Source organism: Myripristis murdjan, chromosome 1 (assembly GCF_902150065.1).
Source record: "Myripristis murdjan chromosome 1, fMyrMur1.1, whole genome shotgun sequence".
Taxonomy (NCBI): Eukaryota; Metazoa; Chordata; class Actinopteri; order Holocentriformes; family Holocentridae; genus Myripristis; species Myripristis murdjan.
Window position 1 is genome coordinate 1586342 of NC_043980.1, and position 27978 is coordinate 1614319.

The following is a 27978-nucleotide window of genomic DNA, read 5'->3' on the forward strand; positions in this document are numbered from 1 at the left end:
TCAGGAGGCTGTTGATGCTGGAGGGTCTGAAAATAGAGAAGCGACAAGAGAATTTTGGACTTAGAAACCGAATCGAAAAGGCAAAGAAACTCTCCAGCTACAGCAGCGCACTGACATAGATTGTGTAACAAAGTGAAGAGTTGCCACTCCGCTCTATTTTCACTGACTAACAGCAGCACACTGGCTTAGCTTGTCTATTCAGAGAAGAGGTATCACTTCAGCTTATTTTTCGATCTATGTTATCACAGGCATACTACTGCTCATTCATTGGTAGCTGAAATGTTAGGTCTGTTTGATAAGCAATTTACATTTTTAAAACAAATAATAATTTAACATATTGTTACAGTAAAAAGTACTCTGTCAACCCTCAGGTGAAATAATTATGTCATTTTTGTTCAATCATTAATAACATATCATTTCGTGGTTTTATAGAAGTATTGGATCGGGACTCGGTATCGGTAGATATTCAAAATCAAATGATTCGGACTCGGGGGCAAAAAAACATGATCGGGACATCCCTACTTTCATTTTTATGTTTTGTTTATATGAAGAAGATGATCTATTTTGTACTGCTGCTGCAGAGAAACGTAAAGTTCAAATTAAAATATTTTGCAGACAAGTTTGGGTCATTATTAATCTTTAAATTTCATCAACATGATAAGGTCATGCATTAATAACATGCTATACAAAGAAAAATATGGTGCTACCTAATTTCTTTTGGTGCTACTAAATGAAAAGCTAGGTGGCAGCAGTGCTACCTGTGGAAAAGTTAGTCTGGAGCCCTGCCTGGAGGCTTTGGCTGACGTCAGGGAGGCTTCTGTTGTGATGTTCTGTGCTTTTATTGTGCCTGTGCTGCTTCTAAAAAGACGTTTTTCATTTCTTTTGGTCAGAAATAAGTTAAGGGATGTTATTTACCTTGACAGTTTCAGAGGTAACTGTCAGCAGGAGAAACTGGCAGCAGTTTCCATGTCACATCACTCCTTTGTGGAAAAAAAAGACGAGTCTTTCCCAGTCAGGCTTAGTCTGTTACCACAGCTGATGTCAACCACATGATGCATGTATGTCTTTACTGCTGGAATATTTTGGAGGATTAATGCACACATTTACACATGATGCACAATCTTTTTTTTTTTTTTTTTAACAAATGCTAAGGCACATGTTTTTAAATTTCTTATAATTGAATTCTTCTCTTTAGAAGTTGAGCAACTGCAACTGACCCAGTTTCCCCTCAGGGATCAATAAAGTATTTCTGATTCTGATTCTGATTGTTCCTGAGGGTTTTTTTTCTGCTTGTAAATAGTTCAGTAAGTTTATAAAAATGTCGTTGCAGTGAACTGTCATGTCAGCAGCTGTATCTGATCAGCAGTGTGAAGACGTGACTCTCACTCCTCAGATCTGACACAGAGACACTGAGGAACCATATGAAACCCAAAACCCCGGGTACAGAGGTTCAGTGAAGGTGCTGCTGAAGGTGTGGAGGTGGATCAGTGTGTCAGAGGAGACGCTGTAGAAGGACAGAGAGCCAGCAGGCCAGTCCAGATACACTGCCACTCTGTTAGAGGAGGAGGGGGCAGGGATGACTGTTGTTCTGTTATTGTGCCAGGCAGTGAAACTTCCATCAGAGCAGGTCAGACTCCAGGAGTTTTCATTATATCCAAGCGCAGAGTCATAACTGTCTCCTCTCCTTCTGATTCCTCTGTAAGTCACTGTGATATAGACCCATCCTTCCCACTCGACCTCCCAGTAGCAGCGACCAGTCAGACCATCACTACACAGGATCTGTTCCCAGTAGTCAAACCTCTCTGGGTGATCAGGATATGGCTTCTTCTTTTCCACTGCTGTCACCTTCCTGTTGTCGTCAGACAGGACCAGGCGTCTGTGTGCTGTGTTTGTGTCCAGTTTGAGTTCACAGGAATCTGATGGAGAGAACAAGACACAACAGACCTGCTGTGGTTATTATCTGCTGATTGATTCACAGTTTGATTATTGATTTATTAACTCATTGATGATGACACGTTGGGCTCTAGTTTCGCAGACCAGGCGAGGTGGGGGCATAGCGCAGATGCACTTCGCCAACTGGGTGTGGCCAGGCGGATTTTCCAAGTTTGGCACGCCGTTCTCGGTGGCGCAAGTACTCCGCCATCCCTCCTACCGGTGCAAGGGAGGAGAGAAGGCGTGGAGTGGGTTTGACACAGCCGATTCACATGTAACCAATCAAATGAGCCCCTGTCCTCGCCTTTAAAATGCGCTGCGTGAAGGCGTAATGATAGTTTACACAGCTGACATGGAGGTCTGCTGCTGCAGGCAGAGCGGAGCTCAGGAGACAGGCGCGGAGCAGATACCGGCGCGCAGTGTGGATACGTTACCAAAACCTCACAGGCAGGCTTCCGGAATGTCAGACACATGAACAATGCAATAAATACCGACAAAAAACACTATTCAATGCTACGATCACAATCAGCACATACATATATCTCCATATCAACTGTCTCGTCACAGCTGGTGTCAGATCAAAGGAGATTGGCACTGTTTGTGCTGATTGTGAGGTTTTGGTGATGTGCGCCAGGCAGCCAAACTTCCACTGCGCCGGCTCCACTCCACCTTGCGCAGAAAGTAGATGTAGTTTCAGTTGGCGAGCTTTTGGCGCACCTCGGCAAAGCCTTTTGGCACGAAACTGTCACTGCGCCAAGCTGAACCTGTCGGCACCTCCCCCTGCTGCACCACCACTCCCATCTCGGTGCACCTCCATCTGCGAAACTTGCAAACCGTCCGCCTCTCGCTCTGCGCGGGTTCGCCTCACTGCGCCAGGAAACTAGAGCCCGTTTTGTCAGCCGTCCTCTTCGTTCACAGCAGGATCTGAATGAATGGACGTCACAAACTGCTGTGGAAATTCACTTCACATCTGGAAGAGCCATTTACACACTAAACTACATTTGCACTTCATGTGTGGCGTTATAGAGATGTGAAGATGTCTCTGTTATAATTATTTTCAAGTTATGTTCACTTGGTATAACCTTCATACACAAAATGTTTCATGCATAATCTAACAAAAACAAAACAAAAGAAAAGAAAAAAAAATACAAAAAAAGTTATTGCAGTGCATCAGTTTTTGATTGTATAATTACATGAAATTTGACTCATTTCTAGCACCTTGAACTGTTTTGAGAGAAATGTGTAAAAATCTAATGGAGAAACTGTGATCATGTTTGCAGTGGAGCATCAGATCTGTTTGTGTTTGGTTCAGCAGGTAAAAGCAGCTGAGAACAAAGAGCAGAAACTGCAGCTGCACCATCTAAACAGATGAAGGCTTTGTGTTGATGAATCAAATTAAATCCACACTTACACTTCCTCAGTCCTGGTTTCAACCACTGCTCTCCACCATGGTCCACCCTGGAGGAAGAAACAGAGTCAGAGCAGCAGATTCTCTTTCAGGATGGAAACATGGGCAGTAAATAACCTTCCCTATGAAGGATTTAGCAGACCACGTCACTCATATCCACCATTCAACATGAAACAATACTCCTCAGCCCTCTAGAAGACATTGTGTGTGTCTCTCCATACCTGAGAGCCTCCAGTCTGCAGGTTGGATCCTCCAGTCCAGCAGAGAGCAGCTTCACTCCTGAGTCTCCTGGATGATTGTAGCTCAGGTCCAGCTCTCTCAGATGGGAGGGGTTGGAGCTCAGAGCTGAGGCCAGAGAAGCACAGCCTTCCTGTGTGAGCAGACAGCCTGACAGCCTGCACACCATCACAAACACAATCAGTCCACCACATCATCTGCTTTGTGTTTTCACAAAAACCTACACAGCTTAGGAATGTGTTGAGTGACATGAAGCTGCATGGAAATCAGGACTGAACTGGTCATGTGTTGAGCAGGTTGAGGAATCCTGACCTGAGAGCCTCCAGTCTGCAGTGTGGACTCTCCAGTCCAGCAGAGAGACGCTTCACTCCTGAATCCTGCAGATTGTTGTGACTCAGGTCCAGCTCTCTCAGACTAGAGGACTGGGAGCTGAGAACTGAGGCCAGAGCTGCACAGCTTCTCTCTGACAGATTACAGCCACTCAGCCTGAGGAAAGATATATGGACATGGAAATGTTAGTCTCTAGTATCTAATGTGATTCATATATGAGCTCTGACAGTCAGTGTTTAAATATTCTGTATGTAAAGTTGGGTGAGAGGAAGACTGGTTCACAAAAGTAGAAAGCATCATGTGTTTAATATGTCCAGTTTTCTATGAACCTACACAGATTTCCTGGAGGCTTTGACCACTGGCAGCAGCCTCAGAAGAGCCTCCTCTGAAGCAGAGTATTTCTTCAGGTCAAACACCTCCAGATCTTCTTGAGATGACAGTAAGATGAAGACCAGAGCTGACCACTGAGCAGGGGACAGTTCCTCTGTGGAGAAACGTCCTGATCTCAGGTACTGTTGGATCTCCTCCACTAGAGAATGGTCATTCAGCTCATTCAGACAGTGGAACAGGTTGATGCTTCTCTCTGGAGAGGGATTCTCCCTGATCTTCTCCTTGATGTACTGGACTGTTTCCTGATTGGTCTGTGAGCCACTTCCTGTCTGTGTCATCAGGCCTTGTAGGAGAGTCTGATTGGTCAGCAGTGAAAGACCCAGGAAGAAGCGCAGGAACAAGTCCAGGTGTCCATTTGGACTCTGTAAGGCCTTGTCCACAGCACTCTGGAGGAGGGGTTTTAGTTCAGATTTCTTGTTGAAGAGTGAAGACCACCTGGAAGCTGGTTGTTGTAACAGCAGATTGACTCCAGACTTGATGAAGGCCAGAAAGACATAAAGAGCAGCCAGAAACTCCTGAAGGCTCAGATGGACGAAGCAGAAAACCTTGTCCTGGTACAGCCCACGCTCCTCTTTAAAGATCTGTGTGAACACTCCTGAGTACACTGAGGCTGCTCTGATATCAATGCCACACTCTGCCAGGTCTGTTTCATAGAGGATCAGGTTGCCTTTCTCCAGCTGCTCAAAAGCCAGTTTTCCCAGAGACAGGATCATCTCCCTGGTCTCTGGAGTCCAGTGTGGATCTGTCTCAGCTCTCCCATGATACTTGATGTTCTGCACTTTGGACTGAACCAGCAGGAAGTGGATGTACATCTCAGTCAGGGTCTTGGGCAGGTCTCCTCCCTCACTGGTTTTCAACACATCCTCCAGAACTGTAGCAGTGATCCAGCAGAAGACTGGGATGTGGCACATGATGTGGAGGCTTCGTGATGTCTTGATGTGGGAGATGATTCTGCTGGCCTGCTCCTCATCTCTGAATCTCTTCCTGAAGTATTCCTCCTTCTGTGGGTCAGTGAAGCCTCTCACCTCTGTCACCATGCCAACGCACTCAGGAGGGATCTGATTGGCCGCTGCGGGTCGTGTGGTTATCCAGAGGCGAGCAGAGGGAAGCAGGTTCCCCTTGATGAGGTTTGTCAGCAGAACGTCCACTGAGGTGGACTCTGTAACATCAGTCAGGATCTGGTTGTTGTTGAAGTCCAGAGGAAGTCGACACTCATCCAGACCGTCAAAGATCAACACAACCTGGAACTGCTCAAACCTGCTGATTCCTGCTTCTTTGGTCTCAGTGAAGAAGTGATGAACAAGTTCCACCAAGCTGAACTTTTTCCCTCTCAGCAGATTCAGCTCTCTGAAAGTGAATGGAAATGTGAAGTGGACATGCTGGTTGGCTTTGTGTTCAGCCCAGTCCAGAGTGAACTTCTGTGTTAAGACTGTTTTCCCAATGCCAGCCACTCCCTTTGTCATCACTGCTCTGATTGGTCCATCTCTTCCAGGTAAAGGTTTAAAGATGTCCTCACATGTGATTGGTGTTTCTGGTCTGTCTGGTTTCCTGGCTGCTGTTTCAATCCATCTGACCTCATGTTCCTCATTGAGCTCTCCACTCCCTCCCTCTGTGATGTACAGCTCTGTGTAGATCTGATTCAGAAGTGTTGGGTTTCCTGCTTTAGCAATCCCCTCAAACACACACTCACACTTCTTCTTCAGCTTAGATCTCAGTTCACGTTGGCACCCTGCAGCCGCAGTTTCTGGATGAACAAACAACAAAAACATCAGTAAGTGAATGTCACAGAGTTGTTCCACCTGAACTTTACTCCACTTCTACAAACAATACAAGATGACTTAAACCGAAGGATGACACTACCACTCTCAATTATAGGACGCATAGCCACAATCAAGATGATGATATTACCAAAAATTAACTACTTATTCACAATGATCCCAATCCAACCTACAGCAAAATGGTTTAACACACTTGACTCACTAACAACAACGTTCTATTGGAAAAATGAAAAACCCAGAATCAAACTTGCCACATTGCAGCAATCCAAACATCAAGGAGGCTTAGAAGCACCAAATTTTCATCACTACTACTTGGCAAATCAGATACAACACCTCATTAAATGGATCCATGCAACCCATCACCACCACCCATGGATTGACATAGAACAAACAGAATGCCAAGACATATCAATTACAGACCTATCATTTATCAGTGACATAATCAAACACTGCTTCAATAACATTGCAATCACCACAACTCTGACAGCTTGGTGGAAAATCAATAAAATAAAAAACACCACATTTTCACCCACCACCCAAACACCCATATGGAACAACCCAGACCTCACTGCAAAGAAATCCCTTCTAATGAACACCAAATGGAAAGAAAAAGGAATCACACACCTACACCACATTTTTGACCGTAATATTCTATTATCATTCCAACAATTCATTGACAAATATGGCATTGAGAAACAACAATTTTTACAATATATCCAATTAAAAAACACAATTGAGACAAAAATAGACATCTCAAACACCCACCTGGAACAACCGCCACTACTGGACAGTATCAACAAAATCTCAAAATCAAACAAACCACTCTCAAAACTGTACAAACTTATATCCTCCAATGACGATACACATCATATTCCAATAAACAAATGGGAAAAAGACCCCAACATCAACACCAATCACCAATTTTGGAATAACATCTGCAATAACATCTTTAGTATGTCCAGGAACACCAACATTACACTAATACAATACAAGATTATCCACAGAACACACATTACACAGCATAAAATGCATTTAATGGGATTAACTGGTTCAGACATATGCACTCATTGCACACTCAACACAACAGATGACTATCTCCATGCACTCTGGCTCTGCCCACTAATTCAGCATTTATGGAAAGAAGTAACCACCACACTATCCCAATTCATTGGCTGCAACATCCCACTATCTCCCTCCATATGTATACTCGGCAATCTAGATTCACTTAATACACAGTCAAAACAAATCATAACACCCCTGCTTGTAGCCCTAACTGTTGCCAAGAAAACAATATTACTAAACTGGAAAAGCAGAAAAAAGGTCAATATTTCACAATAGCTTGATCTATTAACACAACACATATCAATTGAAAGACAGTCAGCTCTACAAAATCACCAAATCGAACTATTCAATAACATATACTCAACAATTCTCAGCTCAATTCCACTGTTGCCGGTGAGTTGATGCCACACAGGCATGTAGCCGAGGACCGAGGAGGAGGGCAGGAGGAGAAGGGAAGGAAAAAAAAAATGGGGATTTTAAATGTACATGATTGTGGGCATATTGACAGGAAGAACCAGTAACACCAAACAAAACCCATCCTGTAATCCACCTGAAATTCTTTTCTTTTTGTTTGTTTGTTTATTTATTTATTTGTTTTGTTTGTTTTTGTTGTGTTTTGTTTTACCTGTTCCCTGCTCACATGGTTGGTTCATGTTTTTGTTCTTTGTTGTTACTGCCACTGTCGCTATTGCTGTCGCTACTGTATAGATAGATAGATAGGTATACTTTATTGATCCCAAACTGGGAAATTCACAAATGTATGTAGGTTTGTTGTTGTAGTTGTCGTTATTAGTTGCATGTATGCACTAAAGGGTGAATAAAAAAAAAGAAAAAAAAAGTGAATGTCACATTAATGAGAGAAATGTGAATATTTGCTGGTAAATGTATCTGAGTTGTGGCTGCATGGCATCCATTTAGCTCATAGCTGCTGGTGGAAAAACCAGTCCTGACTGTCTGCAGCCAAATGTGAAAGGCAACATTTTACATGTCAACTTTGTGTTCAGCATTTTACACAAATATGAACAAATCAACACTTTAACCAGGTTCTCCATGAGGATTGTGCTCATTTCCCTTCCAATCTGGGATTGCTGAGCTCTTGTTTTAGAAATGTCTGTATTTCCAGCAGAGGTTACAAATGCAAACATTCAGTTTTCCCATCATTCCTCCTTTCCATCCTGTTAAAGGAGTTAAAAGCCTCTTACTGCTCCTCAGACGCTCAGCCAGCTCCTCCTGCTTCATTCTCCTCAGGAGGTGCAGTGTGATCTGCAGAAAAGCCTCCCTGCTGCTCCTCCTCTGCTCTTCCTCCTCAGCGTCCAACACCTCCTCATCCTCCCTCTGCCTCTCTGAGCATTCTGGGTAATCTGGACTCAGAGAGCTCTGCAGGTTTTTCAGCTCCTCCTTCACAAAGGTGTTGATGTTCTCCTCCAGCAGCTGCAACAGAAAAATCAAAGAATTCAAGTTCCATTTTCAAATTTGGACCCAAAACACAAAATCAGATCCAGGTTGAAGAGCCTGAAAGTCCAAAGTGCAGCATGGAGACGATTATGAGCTGAGCTGCTGCTCAGTTTGGACCTTGTTGTTCATTACACAACAGTTAGTGCCAGTGGAGCAATCTGATTGGACAAGAGGCGTTCCATGAGAGCTGATGTTCAGTAGAACAGCACTCGCTCTGGTGTCATATCAACACATCCTCACTCCCAATGCGTCAACAGCCTGACGAATGGTCAGGGTCCCTTAGCGTCACATACTGACTCATTAGGTACCCCTTTCTCGTCAGTTTTCGACGAGTTGGGGAACCCGACAGATTTACATAGGACTCCCACAACGTGTCATGGGAAGCATTTGGGGCGTCAACTAACTCTTTGTTGTCATGGTAACGTGACGTTTTCTGCGCCATATAACGTGGTAATAGAGTCTGCCCAACATGATCTCACAGAAAGCCATGAAATGAGCACCACCTCTTAATAACACATTGTGGAACCTGATTTAATCACAGATTTCTATGGTTTTAATTCCGTGTGGTCACCACACAAACAGTGCCCACTGAAAGTCAACAAGGATCCGTGCTGGACACACCGATTCTCGAAATTTAATCGATACTGATACTGAAAAATAGCTCGGATTATGAGCCCAAATCCCAAAAACTTTGAATAAGACTGCAAAATTAGTGATCACAAATTCATATAATAGACAAAACATGTTAGAACTACAAAAGCTATGGTGCAGGACACCTCTGTGTGTTGCAACTCTGCAAAGTTTGTAGTTCTGGTAGCCCTCTTCCGGGTTAGGGTAAAACTTTTGAAATTAGGGTTCGAAAACATACATACAGTAGTTTTTCAACAGCAAAAGTATAACCTTAACATGTAGCCTATGTTTATATCACGAGTAAAGATGTGTTAGCCTATGAAAAATAAAAATAAACTAAAAAAATGAATCTTTAGTGCTATTTTTGATGTGTTTCCATGGTTTTTCCACCCACTGTGTTTCGCTGACTGAATGGGTGGTGTTCAGTGGCTTAACATATCAGCATGTTATAATCTTTTAAGAAGATTTGACAACTTTCATGTACTTTATTGATTAAGATTGTCAAATCAGACACGTCTCTGATTAGGATTATGGGTAATGTAGTGCTTCTCCGTGATATGACATCGCAAATAAAACGTGTTTTCTTAAAATAAACTTGATATTATACAGGACTTGTGGACTCGGCAGAAGCACACGCCATCGTTACACAACCTCATAGCTCGTGGTAAGTTACGTTATGGCTCATAATCCGAACCATTTTTCAGAATATCGATTAAATTTGCACTTCCAGGATCTATGAACCACCACCCACAGCGTGACGTCTTTGAAGCCAAGAATCAGTGTGTGTTGGTCATATCGCTGCATTTACACACCAGAAATATGGAGGCCAGGTGTGTTTGATGCTCCTGGGCAGACTGACCACTGGGAACCTCTGAGCTCTGCTGCTGGACTCTGAGGAGGACACACACACACACACACACACACACACACACACGTGATTAAAGGTGTTGTGCTCTGTCAGGATAAATCCTGGAAGAAACACAAAATGAACTCCATGTTAGAAGCTGCTCTGATTATTGGATGTGATGTTTTGAAAGAGGAAACTCAGTCAACAGAGTCTGAACTGATTCTGGATCTTTAAATAATTACCCATCATCAGCAGAGGGCTGTGTGTCTTTGAAGTTATAAAGTCGACCCATAGATCGGTCGCTCTTGAAGGACACACAGCTGGGTCCAGGGGAGTCTGGTCTCTCCTGCTGGATCCTGATAGAAACATCATGAACACAGTGAAGGGATCTGTGTCTCTATGAACAACACTGTTTTACTTTCTTAGCAACACTAACATACTCAGATAATAATGACTTACGTATTCTCAGAAGCATCTCTATCTTTAAATTGAATACGTTTATCCATAGACCGGTCACTCTTCATGAACACACAGCTGGGCTCAAGTCCAGGTCCAGGTCCAGGTCCAGGTCCAGGTCCAGGTCTCTTAGAGGCAGGGAGCCCCTCCTCTCTCTCCTCACATACATCCATAGCCGAGCCGACACCTTGACACAAACACAGCGGCTGATTGATGACAACAAGCTTTCCATGACAGGATGTGTGCTGTCTTCCTGTCAGCACCATGTCACATATACAGAGTGGACGTAACACTCAGAGCAGCCGCCCTTTACATCAAACCCACTGAGCAGCTTCATCTACAGAGGACTTTGAATCCTCTGGCACACCCTCTCTTGGTGGATAAATAACAGAAAAATGAACTTTGATCTGTTCCTGATTACAATCTACCTGACGCAGACTTTGGACACCAGTAAAACACACAGGTAAAACATTTTAGACAAAGCGGATTTTGTCCTCAGTCAACATTCAATATCATGACATAATGAAGATTAAGATCTGGAATCATGGAAATCCCATTTTGAAAGCCTTTCCACATCTCCTGCTCCCAGTCTGCTCTCAGTCCTCCAGTTCTGACACACAGTGAAGGAGCCAGTTCACCAAACATCTGTACTGATCCCTGGTCGGGTCTTTACCTGCTGAATCACATCCACATCAAATCCAAGAGACTTTCCAGCTTCATGTGGAGAGGAAACCCAGAGAGAGAAGACGCCGCTGCTTCTCCTGTTGCTCCGAGGCTGCAGTCACTTCCTCATGACTTCAGTGTCACAGTGTGGAAACGTCAGAGCCACATCCCAGCTGAGAGCGTAGAAGCTGTCAGAGACATGAAGGGGCTGCTCAGGATGAAGGACTTGTCCTGAGCTGCAGGGAGAGCGGCCAGTCCAGTGGAGTCCAGCTGCTTCACAGCAGCAACATGGACAATCTCAACTTTCAGCACAGAGGGAGCAGCACGGCCCGTTCAAAGCAGCACCAGGCTCTGCTTTCACTTTCACATTCTGTTTATGGAGCGTGAGCGCCACCGGGTGGACAGGAATGGAAGTTCTCTCAATCCTTTTCATCCATCCAGAGAATATCAAAGTGAACAGCAGGCTTCTGAACTTTTACAAATGGCTTTGAAATCCACAGTTTTGAGGTGTTCTCATTCCAGAGCTTCTTGTCCTCCATGCCAACACTGTAAACAGCTGAGAAATATTTCTCATGAATCACCGTCCATTTGAATCTGAACAAGCCAGCTCCTAAATCTGCTGCCCTCTCCCCATTCCTTGTTAAAAACAGACTGGAAAACTTCGCTCTCTCTGCCTTAAATATAATTGGTTGTTGTGAATATTTACATATGGAAGAAGAAATCAGATCAGCCTCTTTACGTTCAAATTTGGATTGTTCACTTTTTCTATTTGCACTGAGAGTTTAAAGTTTACCGGAGTCAGATTCCTTGTATGTGAACGCATACTTGGCCAATAAAACTGATTCTGAAATCAGAGCCACAGATCAGGGGCCTCATTTATAAAACATTGCGTAGGATTCATACTAAAAGTGTACGTACGCCCCAAAGCCGAAAATGGCGTACGAAAAAAAAAAAAAAAAAAAAAAAAAAAAAAATCCAGACCTGCAACCAATTTCCCCCTTTCTAAATCACAGTGCACCTGAAAGTTTGCCGACAAGGTTCCGTCTCAACCTCCGCCCACTACACGCCCACATTCAAACATAAATGGTCAATGCAAAGCACCTCATGAATGTTGATGCATATTTAAATGAGCCAGCTGATCAAAGGTGTGTTACGGTTAATCATGGCAGCCACGGAGAGGAAGGAGAAACAACGGAATTTTACAGATACGGAAATCGAGGTGCCTGTGGGCGAGACGGAGAGGAGAAAGTTAATGTTATTTGGCAGCCACAGTCGTGGTGTTACAAATAAGAGGAAGTGCTGCGAGTGGCAACACGTTGTTACCGCTGTTTAAAAAAAAAAGGTCGGATTGTGCCAGAGAAGGAGGGGGCACAGATTTGGCTGAGACCACAGACGAGCCAGGTAAAGTACTGTTTCATTTTTATTACATGAACTAATCATTTTAGACGTAAAAGCACAGTGGGCTAATGTGTTGTGTCTTGGTGTCCTCAGGTCTTCAGCCTGAGTCGGCAGGTGGCGAGGGGGGTCCCAGTGAGGAGAGTCCAGGCGAGGGGGGTCCCAGTGAGGAGAGTCCGGGCGAGGAGGCCATAGGCACAGAGGATCCGGCTGTCCCCAGCACCGGTGCGCCCTGAGCGCATGGTGCGGTTGCCAGTGGCCGGGTGCTGACCGACACTGTTCTGCAAAATCAGAGGAACACGATTAGTGCAATGAGTGCCACAGCTGACGAACTTAAAGAAATTAGAACAGTTATGACTAATATGTGTGAAGTTATGTCTGAGATAGCAAACACATTAAAAGAACTTGCAGAAAACTGCGCCTCATTGCTGTCTTCTTAAACGCGCTCTGGGGGTTTGGAAAAGGGGTGAAGAGCCAGTAGCCACTGTCACCTGCACGTTATAGCGGAAGAGTCTATTTTTTTTATTGACTTACCAAGAAGCCAGGCATTACGCACAGCTCCTGCCTGCAGTCTGTTCCCTACACGTCTGTGTGTCAGGATGAAGGAGTCATGTGTGGAGCCAGGCCATCGTGACACTAAATTTGTCAGGCGCATGATGGAGTCACATGACTTGTGAATTAACAGAATGTACATGTTTTCTATTAACATACACATATTCATCACGTGGAGCCCTTATAGCAATATGAGTGCAGTTCATTGCGCCGATTACATTTGGAAAACCGGACATTGCTGCAAATTGCCTTTTATTGTTGGCCTGTTCTCCCACAGTGAAGGGAAATCTGATGTATCGACTGGTCACATTAACAATGCCATCCAAGACGGCAGGCATTATTGCGCTTAGAGCTGCGATATCCCAGACCTATAGACAGGGCCGTAGTGGGACTCATTTTCAGTCCTGGAGTTTTATGCCTCAGACCGGCCCAGTTTAGATCACGACCTATTATTATTAATAGCAAAAAATATAACGGGTCACTACCTACTATCGTTTGAGCATAGAAAGTGGTTATATTGGAACTAATGCTTGCTTGTTCACACACTCTGTTACAAAAGTTCATCTGTTCCTTCCATACTGACAGGAGCAATCCCCTCATCACTACTGGCTCCTGGCTCTGCTTCTGACACCAAATCACATTTTAAAAATTCTCAGCACAAATCTCCCCTTTTTACAAAGCCTTCTGATCAATTCAGGTCAGTTTCATTAATGTAGTGCTGAATCATCTAGCATCTCAGGACACTTTTCATATAGAGCAGGTCTACACCATACTCTTCATTATATTCATTCTAATAATATTCACTCAATGAGCAATCTTACCTACCCACTCTGGACTTGTGGGCTCATGGCTGGTGCTTGGTGCTGGATCTTGCTTCTGACTCTGATGGGCTACAAGACAAAGTTTCCCAGTTATGTGGCGTCGCATCATAGTATTATTTAAATTATATAACGTTATGTTATATGTCACAACGCCACACAATTCATTGACTTGATAATTAATTAACTTGAACGGTGGTTTGCAAGCAAAGTTCAACATGTTGCCTTACCCGTTTCATCGTCCTCATTTGTCGTTTCAAACGGAGAGCTCGTTTTAGTGAAAAAGTTGCCAATTTTAGCACATTGGGCAGCGTCTGTTTCCAGAGCTTTCCTCTTTTTAATTCTTGCCTTCTCCGCGGCACCCTTGCTCTTTCTATTTTCCATCTTTGAAACACCACTGACCGAGTGCACGGACGTGTTACGTCAGGGTGCGTCTGCAAAAAAAAAAAAAAAAAAAAGCTGCCAGTGGAGGCGGAGGCGGAGACGGCCCAGGGACAGCGGTAAGCAGCATAGGTGATCAACCCACTGCCATGACTGAACACCGGCCCCAAAAAAATAAAAGATAAAAAAAGTGAACACCGGCCCTCGAGGCCCAAACATCAGACCCGCCCACCGGGAATTGTCCCGGTCCTCCCGATTAGCCACTCCGGGCTTGCCTATAGATAATGTCACAGAATTATATTATTCCCAAAAGTGGCTTCCGGCAGAGAGTTGAACATTATATTGTTGAAGATATTAAACACATACCTGTCGGCCAATTCGTGCTGGTAAGAGCCGGTTGGCAGAAACCCCAGAGTTGTTAACACCTGTACCTGAACAGGGACAGCGTGGTTCCGGTGGGTCGGCCTCTCTAATACTGGACCCAGTTCAGCACACAGATCCAAGAGCATTGCTCTAGGGAATCTAAATCATCATGGGCCAGGAAATCTTCATGGTCTCTGAAAACTCGTTCCCTCCTGATCCTCCCGTTTGCATAACGTTCCAGCAGTGCCAAGGCATCCATCGCGCAGCATTACGCACGAGTGTCACCACGGTATTTATATGTTTACAGCAGTTAGACTAATTGCCTCACAACTTGTCACAATTTACGTTTCAATCTGCGATATCCACCACCCTGGCGTGATTTGAAGACGGAAGTGTGAAATGAAAACGCGAACGTGTGCAAGTTTAGAAATGGATATTTTGCTGATTGTATTGTTCATTATTGTTCTTTATTTTTCAAATGCTGCAAATCCTGTGTTGTTGACAGATACAGGTGAATCTGTTGATTGACGTCACTGTTGAGTAAACCCTGTTGAGATGCAGCAGGTGAATGTGAAGCGCTCTGTCATACATGATACAGGCCATGTTGGCGTCATCACTGTTTTTATTAAGCATTATTACACGAGACGGTCAAGCACACCCTCGAGTGTAATAATGCGATTATACAACTATTACCAACAAAATGAAATGTATAATCAAAATGTATTCATACTGTGGGCATTTCGCTCTCTAAATATAATTTTTTTTGCTCTTATTCTCTCCGTTTCAGTGGAAATCCATGAGATCTGACGGTAACTAGTCCTTGTCAGCAGCCAACTTGGGCTTATCATGTTTTCTAGACATCGTGATTCCCCAAAACTGAATAAATCCCACACACAGCAACACAAAACTGCTCTGCTAGCTCAATCATGTTGGAACTAGAATATCCGCTGGAATTTTTTTTTTCATGGACTGATAGTTATACTTCTGCCGACTTCTCAGTCATTTTTAATCTAATAGGTGCAGTAAGAACAACTCAGCAGCACAGCTTTTTTTTTTTTTTAATCTACAACCAACTTATATGAACAGTTATATTTAAATACAGGCTACTGCTTTCCAGTGTCGGCGCCACAACAAACATCTGTCTTTTCTTAAACTCACCGGCAGATGTTTTATTTCAGCTGGGGGTGTGTCACTCCAATTTAACGTCAGCTCCGATTAATGTGGCTAAGCAGCAAAAGTAAGGACAGTAAGCAGTCACATTAAGGCTGAACAGAGTTATAGAATCACCTTTTCAGGCTGTTAGCAATTTACCTCTGAAATAAAGACGACAGTTTTCACAGATATGTTGATTTATTAAATGTTCATTTCAATGTAAAGATGTAAACACACTGACAAATTAATTAAATCAATGGCCTAGGAAACTCATAAAGACTAAACAAATTAATAATGATTAATAGGCTAATTAATAACTGATAACATTAACGCATTAATAACAAGAACAAAGTTATAGGGCTCTAGTTTCGCAGACCCGGCGAGGCGAGGGCGTAGAGCAGATGCGCTTCGCCAACTGGGTGTGGCCAGGTGGATTTTGCAAGTTTGGCACGCCGTGCTTGGTGGTGCAAGTACTCCGCCGTTCCTCCTGCTGGCGTAAGGGAGGAGAGAAGGCGTGGAGTGGGTTTGACACAGCCGATTCACTTTAAACCACTTTAAACCTGTCCTCGCCTTTAAAATCCGCTGCGCGAAGGTGTAAAGAACGTTTACCCAACTGACATGGAGGGAGAGAGCAGCAGCAACACACACTCAGAACAGTGAGGCCAGTCTTGGCTGCTGGAATGTGCTGGAGCTGCCTGCCATCCATCTATCCACCCATCCATCCATCCATGCATCTATCCTCACATTCGTCTTCCTCAGTCCCCTTTCTTTCCATTACCTACCTGCCTCGCATCTCTCTTTTTCCAGCTCTGTCACCATCTGTTAAAGTTATTGATTATTACGAGCAAATATAAATTTAACTGTGAAGCCCCCATTTTTAATGAATGTTTTTACCTCAAAGGATAATCCTCGCCATATTCATATAAATACATGTTTGTTTTGCAACTTTCGACTCCATCACTGATGCAACAACACACTAGAGATTAAAACAAAATCCGGTTCATGAAAGTTTTTATATTCGCTGTTCTAAACGCCCAGAGACTGGCAAGGAACTGATGCATTTTACATTTTACATTTGTGTGGAATCAGGGTTTCCGCTAGAAAAAAAAAAAAAAAATAATAATAATGGCACCGGACAATGTGACCGGCAGGTTTTCAATTTACCGGACAAATGTTTGAAATTCCGGTCAAATATTATCTGAATTTATTGAGCTTAAAATTATATGCAGGCTATATAAGAATGATATCAAGGCACGTCAATTTGTAGTGTATTTTTTTAAATTGAAAAGTAGGCTATATCAAATAAAATGACTCACAATTGACTCACATGCGTAACTTCTAAAATAAATAAATGAATATTGCACAAGCCTGTGCTCTTTTAACATGAACATTGCATACAAGTGCAAACAATTGCAACTACAATTTGCAAAAAAAAAGAAAAGAAAAAAATGGCTCATACTATTTTAATAACGCTGCGTGCTGCCACCTTGAAATCAAATAGATGCAATAAAAACTTAATTCAGCAGTTGAATTAAAATCAAAAGTCTCAAGTGTCTCTCTGCAACTTGCACTGCGCATCAGTCTTGTGACCTTGTTCTCCCCCAGGCGACTTCGCTGCTCTGTTTTGATCCGGTTCTGCAGAGAAAAACCTCTCTCTCTCTCTCTCTCTCTCTCTCTCTCTCTCTCTCTCTCTCTCTCTTAAAAAAAAAATAAATAAAATTACGTGGAGATTGACGGTTTTAATAAAATCCAAATTGTGCTTAGAGGGCATATTTTCACCGGACATTTAAAAATGACCGGACTTCGGCAGATTTTACCAGTCATAGTCCGGTGATTACCGGATAACGGAAACCCAGAGTGGAATATTTATATATATGGAAGAAGAACTGTGTAGTTAACACGAGCAGCGCCAGACACCATGACTGGAAAAAAGACATCACCGTACTGGACACATGTTTGACTGACAGGTGATCAGGTTGGGTTTCCTTTACGCTGCCAAACGGTGCCAATCTCCTTTGATCTGACATCAGTAGCGGTTTTAGGCACGGGCGAAGCGGGCAGCCGCCCGGGGCGGCATATTTTCATGTCACGTGGGGGGCGGCATGAGCGCAAAAAAAAAAAAAAAAATCATCCTCGCTGCAAAGCAGTTTTCTATTACCGTATTCATCTGAATATAAGACAATATTTTTTCCACTGAAAATGCCCTGAAAAAACGCCCTCGTCTAATATTGGGGTCTAAGCAAATACACATGTATTGTGCTTGCATATAAACCAGTAGGTAGGCTCGCCTGATGCCGCAATTACCGGCGAATGGCCGCATTGCGCAGTCAATAATCAACCATGTTGTCAGTGTCATTGTCTGCTGTGCTGCTGCAGCCGCGTATGAACAAAAGTTGATTTATAATGAGAGGATGGCAGTATGTGTGTGCTGCTCACCTGTCAGATCCGGCAGACCTGACCGGGTGGGCGCGGCACCTGTAGGCATCAAGCCGGTGCCGTGGCCGGCCCGCCTGATGCTGACCGGTGGCTTTTTTTTATGCAAACAAGATTTTGTCCATATAAAAAGTATTTTTCCAAAAAAGGTATTTGTGCAGGTGTTGGCGCCCCTGCTCTGGGAGGGGCGCGTGTAGCCGCCAGAGGGGCACCGGTAGCGGCAGTTATCGCTTGGAAGCTCTTGCTCCGCGCGAGCGCGCGCGCAACTAGAGCGGAAGGGCGCAAGGCAGTAATTTCGCCCAGGGCGGCAACATGGGCAGAACCGCCACTGTCTGACATCAGTTGTGACAGGACAGTCGATATGGAGATACATTTATGTGCTGATTGAGATTACAGCATTGAATAGTGGTTTTTGTGGGTATTTATTGCATTGTTAATGTGCCTGACAATCTGGAAACCTGCCTGTGAGGTTTGGTTACGTGTCTGCACTGCCCGCCTGTCAGCCAAACTCCCACTGCGCCGGCTCCGCTCCGCCTTGCGCCGAAAGTAGACGTGGTTTCAGATGGCGAGCTTTTGGCGCACCTCGGCGAAGCCTTTTGGCACGAAACTGTCACTGCGCCAAGCTGAATCTGTCGGCACCTCCCCCCGCTGCGCCACCACTCCCATCTCGGCGCACCTCGGTCTGTGAAACTTGCAAACTGTCCGCCTCTCCCGTTTTTGCCGGTCGAAACTAGCTCTGAGCGGGGTTCGCCTCACTGCGTCACCCCGCGCTGCGCCGGGAAACTAGAGCCCATAGCCGCACATCTCCGTGGAAAATCTGACAGGAAGCCTACTGTCCATGGTGCTGAATCTGCCTCAGCAGGTACTGTCCGTGGTGCTGAATCTGCCTCAGCAGGTACTGTCCGTGGTGCTGAATCTGCCTCAGCAGGTACTGTCCGTGGTGCTGAATCTTCTGAGGCATTTCATTAGTGCAGCCAATGCATCCCAGCACTGACCCCAGACACTACTGGAAGTCTATAGCAATGACCCCAAACACCCTAGCAACCCCATAGCAGCCACCGTAACGACCCTAGCAACCACCTAGCAACGCCCTAGCAACCGCCCAAAACACCATAGCAATTGCCTAGCAACACCCTAGCAACCATCAGTAACACCACAGAAAAACCCTAGCAACCACCCAGAACACCATAGCAACTGCCTAGCAACATCCTAGCAACCATCAGGGACACCATAGAAACAACCTATCAAGGCCCTAGCAACCATCCAGAACACCATAGCAACCGCCTAGCAAGGCCCTAGGAACCATGGAAACCACACAGACTCGGAAAATAAGATGTAGGCGGAGTAATATTTTCTGTGGTGAGGTATTTTTCATAAGAGCACGGCTAGCCATGCTGTCATGCTCATTTGAACACATTCTAAACGTCTGATTGTCCAATCAGATTGCTCGGTCGGATTTACTCGTTCTATCATTTTAAAAAATCTCAAGTAGGCCTATACCCCCTGGAGTTCCTCCAAGTACCCCCCATAGGTACGCGTACCCCCAGAAACACTGATCTAGAAAACTAAAAATGAGAAACGTGATAAGTAACGTTACTGAGATGAGTATTGATACTCTTCACTACCTCCTGATACAGAGATCATTCATAACTGCTTTAACTGCTGTCATTAACAAGCATAACGCATAATGTGCAGCGTTGTATCTTATGGAAGACTGTGATAAGAGGGCTTCCTGCTGTTAAAAAGGGTGTTTTATGTCAATCTCTAATCATCTTAATAAGCAGGCTAATCTACATGCAAGTGTGCAGCCTTGTAACGCCTGGTGTAAAATACAGTAAAATAAACGCCACGTAATGTGCAGCGTTGTACAGTGATATAAACATATATGACTGAATAAAAGTCACATTACCGTTCCCGCTGTATGTTGAAACCATACACCGTGGTTCAGTCAGCTGTTCTATCTCTCTCTGTAATGTTTTACACCTGGATCACCAAGAAAAAACATTACAACAGCTGCACCGGCACAGTATGAGTCCAAAAGGCAGAGAAACTTTCCAGCTACAGCAGCGCACTGACATAGATTGTGTAACAAAGCAAAGAGTTGCCACTCTGCTCTATTTTGACTGGCTAACAGCAGCACACTGGCTTAGCTTGTCTATTCAGAGACGAGGTATCACTTCGGCCCATTTTTCAATCTATGTTATCACACTCATACTACTGCTCATTCATTGGTAGCTGAATTGTTAGGTCTGTTTGATAAGTAATTTGCATTTTTAAAACAAATAATAATTTAACATCTACTCCTTCTACTTCTACTTTAACATATCTCCTCTGTGCTAGAAAAGATCCGTGGTAAAAAGTACTCCGTTGTTGTTGGATGAAGTTTTCAAGGTTATATTTCCAGATTCGGATTTAGCGAAGTCGTTCACTTGTGGCAAGGACAAAACTGGGTACATCACACGATTCGGGTTAGCACCACACTTCAAGCAGGAGCACAGTGGCCTACAGTCTTTATCACAAACCAAAACTGTTCAGTTCAAAATATCACTGATGTAAATGGTTACAACTTGAAGTGGCGGTGAGGTATTAAAAAATATTGACAAGGTCTTGAAAAAGTCTTAAAAAGGTATTAAAATTAACTTCAAGATTCCTGCATATACCCTGTTTGAGTACCCTCTAACCAGAGCAGAGCGTTTTTGGTTGGAAAAAGTGGTAAAACACGGCACTGTGCCATCAGTGTCTGCTTTATTAAACTTTGGTACTGAAAAACACTTTCAGTTTTCAAACATTTGAAAAGAAAATGATTTTAAACATTTATTAACTCTAAACTATTTATTAACTCTTCGCCACAATTGTGATATGGAGTACAAACAAGACAAAATACAAAATAAATTTATGAATATATTTACACATGATGCATTATCTTTTTTTTTTTGCTAAGACACATGTTTTTTATATTTCTTAAAACTGAATTCTTCTCTTGAGAAGTTGAGCAACTGCAACTGACCCAGTTTCCCCTCAAGGATCAATAAAGTATTTCTGATTCTGATTGTTCCTGAGGGTTTTTTCTGCTCAGAAATAGTTCAATACGTTTATAAAAAAGTCTTTGCAGTGAACTGTCATGTCAACAGCTGTCTCTGATCAGCAGTGTGAAGACGTGACTCTCACTCCTCAGATCCGACACAGAGACACTGAGGAATCAGGACAAACCGCAAACCCCGGGTACAGAGGCTGAGTGAAGGTGCTGCTGAAGGTGTGGAGGTGGATCAGTGTGTCAGAGGAGACGCTATAGAAGGACAGAGAGCCAGCAGGCCAGTCCAGATACACTGCCACTCTGTGAGAGGAGGAGGGGGCAGGGATGGGTGTCTCTCTTTTATTGTGTCTGGCAGTGAATCTTCCATCAGAGCAATCCAGACTCCAGGAGTTTTTATTATAACCAAGACCACAGGCATCACTGTCTCCTCTCCTGCTGATTCCTCTGTAAGTCACTGCTATATAAACCCATCCTTCCCTCTCGACCTCCCAGTAGCAGCGACCAGTCAGACCATCTCTACCAAGGATCTGCCACCACTCCTCAAACCTCTCTGGGTGATCAGGATATGGCTGCTCCTCTTCCACTCTTGTCGCCTTCCTGTTGTCCTCAGACAGGACGAGGCGTCTGTTTGCTGTGTTTGTGTCCAGTTTGAGTTCACAGGAATCTGATGGAGAGAACAAGACACAACAGACCTGCTGTGGTTATTATCTGATGATTTATTAACACTTTGATTATTGATTTGTTAACTCATTGATGAAGACACGTTGTGTCAGCTTTGCAATGTTGGAATGTGAAGGAGTGTATGTGTGAGCGAATGTTTTTTTAAGACTCATTATTTTTATTTATTATGTTTTTCTATACTGCACTGAAGGATTGCACCTAATTTTGTTGTTAACCATGACAATAATAATAAAGTGATTCTTATTCTTCTTATTCTTCATCCACACTTCACAAACTGCTGTGGAAATTCACTTTACATCTGGAAGAGCCATTTATACACAAACTAAACTACATTTACACTTCATATATTGCCTCATAGAGATGTGAAGATTTCTCTGTTAGAATTATTTTTAAGTTATATTCACTTGGTATAAACTACATACAGAAAATGCTTTATGCATAATCTTCACTATAAAAAAAGAAAAAGGTTATTGCAGTGCATCAGTTTTTTATTGTATAATTACATTAACTTTTCTCATTTCTAGCTCATTGAACTGTTTTGAGAGAAATGTGTAAAAATCTAATGGAGAAACTGTGATCATGTTTGCAGTGGAGGATCAGATCTGTTTGTGTTTGGTTCAGCAGGTAAAAGCAGCTGAGAACAAAGAGCAGAAACTGCAGCTGCACCATCTAAACAGCTGAAGGTTTTGTGTGGATGAATCAAACTAAATCCACACTTACACTTCCTCAGGCCTGGTTTCAACCTCTGCTCTCCACCATGGTCCACCCTGGAGGAAGAAGCAGAGTCAGAGCAGCAGATTCTCTTTGAGGATGCAAACATGGGCAGTAAATAACCTTCCCTATGAAGGATTTAGCAGACCACGTCACAACACAACAGTTGTGGGCCTCATCCAGGACGACAACGAACTGGCTTACAGGGAGGAAGTGCAACATCTTGTGGACTGGTGTAAAGGGAACAACCTGGTCCTGAATGTCGACAAAACTAAGGAGATCATCGTGGACTAGGGGTGCATATCACAGACAACCTCGGCTGGTCACTCCACACCTCCTCCCTGGCGAAAAAGGCACAGCAGTGCCTGCACTTCCTGCGGCGGATGAGAAGAGCCTCCCTCCCCCCTCCCATCCTAACCACCTTCTACAGAGGGACCATCGAGAGCCTGCTGACCAGCTGCATCTCCGTCTGGTCTGGGAGCTGCAGGGCCTCAGACTGGAAGTCTCTGCAGAGAGTGGTGAGGACGGCGGAGAAGATCATCGGGACCCTGCTCCCCCCCATCCAGGACGTAGCAGACAGCCGCTGCCTATCCAGAGCCCACCGGGTCCTCTCTGACCCCACCCACCCCCAGCATGGACTGTTCTCCCGCCTGGCGTCTGGCAGACGGTTCCGCAGCATCCGCTGCAGAACAGCCAGACTCAGAAACAGTTACTTCCCCCTGGCCATCAGACTGCTCAATGCCAAATAACTTTTCATATGGACAATACATTTCTGTGCAATATATCTTTATGGAGGTATGGTTTCTTCAGGCCCAGGGTGTGTAGCCCAGTCCCGGGAAACACCCCTGGGATGAGGAGAATTAATTACCTCCTATTTGTGCAATAACCTCCCCCCCCCAGCTATTAGCTAGCTATTCTCAATTGCACTCAGTATTATTTACACTGTTTATTCAGTTGTTTACACTGTTTAGTCTGTTGTTTACATTCTGTTTTATCTAGTTATTCTCAATTGCACTCAGTATTATTTACACTGTTTATTCAGTTGTTTACACTGTTTAGTCTGTTGTTTACATTCTGTTTTATCTAGTTATTCTCAATTGCACTCATTATTATTTTAGCTCTTGTTTTTTAACACTAGTTATATAGACCCATCTCTGTTGTAATCCGGAAGCCAAGCAACGACATTTCGTTGCCAAAAATCTCACTGCTGTGTTTTTTTGTGCAATGACAATTAAGAAAGTCTAAGTCTAAGTCATATCCACGATTCAACATGAAACAATACTCCTCAGCCCTCTGTAAGACATTGTGTGTGTCTCTCCATACCTGAGAGCCTCCAGTGTCCAGGTTGGATCCTCCAGTCCAGCAGAGAGCAGCTTCACTCCTGAGTCTCCTGGATGATTGTAGCTCAGGTCCAGCTCTCTCAGATGGGAGGGGTTGGAGCTCAGAGCTGAGGCCAGAGAAGCACAGCCTTCCTGTGTGAGCAGACAGCCTGACAGCCTGCACACCATCACAAACACAATCAGTCCACCACATCATCTGCTTTGTGTTTTCACAAAAACCTACACAGCTTAGGAATGTGTTCAGTGACATGAAGCTGCATGGAAATCAGGACTGAACTGGTCATGTGTTGAACAGGTTGAGGAATCCTGACCTGAGGGCCTCCAGTCTGCAGTGTGGACTCTCCAGTCCAGCAGAGAGCAGCTTCACTCCTGAATCCTGCAGATCGTTGTCACTCAGATCCAGCTCTCTCAGACTAGAGGACTGGGAGCTGAGAGCTGAGGCCAGAGCTGCACAGCTTCTCTCTGACAGATTACAGCCACTCAGCCTGAGGAGGAATCAGAGATGAAGAAAACAATACCTGACATTATTCTCTCTCTTGAGTAGAAAGCATCATGTGTTTAATATGTCCAGTTTTCTATGAACCTACACAGATTTCCTGGAGGCTTTGACCACTGGCAGCAGCCTCAGAAGAGCCTCCTCTGAAGCAGAGTATTTCCTCAGGTCAAAGACCTCCAGATCTTCTTGAGATGACAGTAAGATGAAGACCAGAGCTGACCACTGAGCAGGGGACAGTTGGACTGTGGAGAGACGTCCTGATCTCAGGTACTGTTGGATCTCCTCCACTAGAGAATGTTCATTCAGCTCATTCAGACAGTGGAACAGGTTGATGCTTCTCTCTGGAGAGGGATTCTCCCTGATCTTCTCCTTGATGAACTCAGCTGTTTCCTGATTGGTCTGTGAGCTACTTCCTGTCTGGCCTCGTAGGAGAGTCTGATTGGTCGGCAGTGAAAGACCCAGGAGGAAGCGCAGGAACAAGTCCAGGTGTCCATCTGGACTCTGTAAGGCCTTGTCCACAGCACTCTGGAGGAGGAGTTTTAGTTCAGATTTCTTGTTGAATAGTGCAGACCACCTGGAGGCCGATTGTTGGAACAGCAGATTGACTCCAGAGTTGATGAAGGTCAGAAAGACATAAAGAGCAGCCAGAAACTCCTGAAGGCTCAGATGGACGAAGCAGAAAACCTTGTCCTGGTACAGCCCACGCTCCTCTTTAAAGATCTGTGTGAACACTCCTGAGTACACTGAGGCTGCTCTAATATCAATGCCACACTCTGCCAGGTCTGCTTCATAGAAGATCAGGTTGCCTTTCTCCAGCTGCTCAAAAGCCAGTTTTCCCAGTGACAGGATCATCTTCCTGGTCTCTGGAGTCCAGACTGGATCTGTCGCAGTTTTCCCATGATATTTGAGGTTCTGCACTTTGGATTGAACCAACAGGAAGTGGATGTACATCTCAGTGAGGGTCTTGGGCAGATCTCCTCCCTCACTGGTCTTCAACACGTCCTCTAGAACTGTAGCAGTGATCCAGCAGAAGACTGGGATGTGGCACATGATGTGGAGGCTTCGGGACGTCTTGATGTGGGAGATGATTCTGCTGGCCTGCTCCTCATCTCTGAATCTCTTCCTGAAGTATTCCTCCTTCTGTGGGTCAGTGAAGCCTCTCACCTCTGTCACTATGCCAACGCACTCAGGAGGGATCTGATTGGCCGCTGCGGGTCGTGTGGTTATCCAGAGGCGAGAAGAGGGAAGCAGGTTCCCCTTGATGAGGTTTGTCAGCAGAACGTCCACTGAGGTGGACTCTGTAACATCAGTCAGGATCTGGTTGTTCTTGAAGTCCAGAGGAAGTCGACACTCATCCAGACCGTCAAAGATCAACACAACCTGGAACTGCTCAAACCTGCTGATTCCTGCTTCTTTGGTCTCAGTGAAGAAGTGATGAACAAGTTCCACCAAGCTCAACGTTTTCCCTCTCAGCAGATTCAGCTCTCTGAAAGTGAATGGAAATGTGAAGTGGACATGCTGGTTGGCTTTGTGTTCAGCCCAGTCCAGAGTGAACTTCTGTGTTAAGACTGTTTTCCCAATGCCAGCCACTCCCTTTGTCATCACTGTTCTGATTGGTCCATCTCTTCCAGGTAAAGGTTTAAAGATGTCCTCACATCTGATTGATGTTTCTGGTGTGGCTTGTTTCCTGGCTGCTGTTTCAATCCATCTGACCTCATGTTCCTCATTGAGCTCTCCATTCCCTCCCTCTGTGATGTACAGCTCTGTGTAGATCTGATTCAGAAGTGTTGGGTTTCCTGCTTTAGCAATCCCCTCAAACACACACTCACACTTCTTCTTCAGCTTAGATCTGAGTTCACGTTGGCACGCTGCAGCCGCAGTTTCTGAATGAACAAACAATAAAAACATCAGTCAGTGAATGTCACATTAATGAGAGAAATGTGAATATTTGCTGGTAAATGTATCTGAGATGTGGCTGCATGGCATCCATTTAGCTCATAGCTGCTGGTGGAAAAACCAGTCCTGACTGTCTGCAGCCAAATGTGAAAGGCAACATTTTCCATGTCAACTTTGTGTTCAGCATTTTACACAAATATGAACAAATCAACACTTTAACCAGGTTCTCCATGAGGATTGTGCTCATTTCCCTTCCAATCTGGGATTGCCGAGCTCTTGTTTTAGAAATGTCTGTATTTCCAGCAGAGGTTCCAAATGCAAACATTCAGTTTTCCCATCATTCCTCCTCTCCATCCTGTTAAAGGAGTTAAAGCCTCTTACTGCTCCACAGACGCTCAGCCAGCTCCTCCTGCTTCATTCTCCTCAGGAGGTGCAGTGTGATCTGCAGAAAAGCCTCCCTGCTGCTCCTCCTCTGCTCTTCCTCCTCACCGTCCAACACCTCCTTATCCTCCCTCTGCCTCTCTGAGCATTCTGGGTAATCTGGACTCAGAGACCTCTGCAGGTTTTTCAGCTCCTTCTTCACAAAGGTGTTGATGTTCTCCTCCAGCAGCTGCAACAGAAAAATCAAGAATTCAAGTTCCATTTTGAAATTTGGACCCAAAACACAAAATCAGATCCAGGTTGAAGAGCCTGAAAGTCCAAAGTGCAGCATGGAGATGATTATGAGCTGAGCTGCTGCTCAGTTTGGACCTTGTTGTTCACTCTACAGCAGTTAGTGCCAGTGGAGCAATCTGATTGGACAAGAGGCGTTCCATGAGAGCTGATGTTCAGTAGAACAGCACTCGCTCTGGTGTCATATCGCTGCATTTACACACCAGAAATATGGAGGCCAGGTGTGTTTGATGCTCCTGGGCAGACTGACCACTGGGAACCTCTGAGCTCTGCTGCTGGACTCTGAGGAGGACACCCACCACACACACACACACACACACACACACACACACTTGATTAAAGGGGCTGTGCTCTGTCAGGATGAATCCTGGCAGAAACACAAAATGAACTCCATGTTAGAAGCTGCTCTGATTATTGGATGTGATGTTTTGAAAGAGGAAACTCAGTCAACAGAGTCTGAGGGGCCCAACCCATTCTGGATCTTTAAATAATTACCCATCATCAGCAGTGGGCTGTGAGTCTTTGAAATTAATAAGTCGACCCTTAGACCGGTCGCTCTTGAAGGACACCCAGTTGGGTCCAGGGGAGTCTGGTCTCTCCTGCTGGATCCTGATAGAAACATCATGAACACAGTGAAGGGATCTGTGTCTCTATGAACAACACTGTTTTACTTTCTTAGGAACACTAACATACTCAGATAATAATGACTTACGTATTCTCAGAAGCATCTCTATCTTTAAATTGAAAAGGTTTATTCATAGACCGGTCACTCTTCATGGACACACAGCTGGGCTCAGGTCCAGGTCCAGGTCCAGGTCTAGGTCTCTTAGAGGCAGGGAGCCCCTCCTCTCTCTCCTCACACACAT

At 44.5% G+C, this 27978-nt stretch overlaps 1 protein-coding gene across 1 annotated transcript; it reads right to left on the minus strand.

Annotated features, from left to right (window-relative positions):
• On the minus strand, window positions 1-27905 carry LOC115357020 (NLR family CARD domain-containing protein 3-like). The gene is made up of 12 exons (XM_030048350.1): window positions 27825-27905; window positions 27608-27721; window positions 27316-27394; window positions 26938-27050; window positions 26822-26898; window positions 24636-26427; window positions 24360-24533; window positions 3890-4063; window positions 3562-3735; window positions 3344-3390; window positions 1401-1916; window positions 1-26 (listed from the first exon to the last, which is right to left on the minus strand). The coding sequence occupies exons 1-12, from the start codon at window positions 27887-27889 to the stop codon at window positions 1-3; spliced, it is 3351 nt and encodes a 1116-aa protein (XP_029904210.1). The 5' UTR covers window positions 27890-27905.
• Window positions 27906-27978: the final 73 nt, after the last annotated feature.

Bases quoted from the DNA above. Each gene is read 5' to 3' on its own strand.
- LOC115357020 (XM_030048350.1), bottom strand. From the start codon at position 27,889: ATGAAGAGTGACCGGTCTATGAATAAACCTTTTCAATTTAAAGATAGA. The intron at 27,395-27,607 runs GTAATTATTTAA...TGTCCTCCTCAG, and splicing joins CAGCCCACTGCTGATGATGG to AGTCCAGCAGCAGAGCTCAG. The intron at 26,899-26,937 runs GTTGGACGGTGA...GAGGAGCAGCAG, and splicing joins CAGAGGGAGGATAAGGAGGT to GGAGGCTTTTCTGCAGATCA.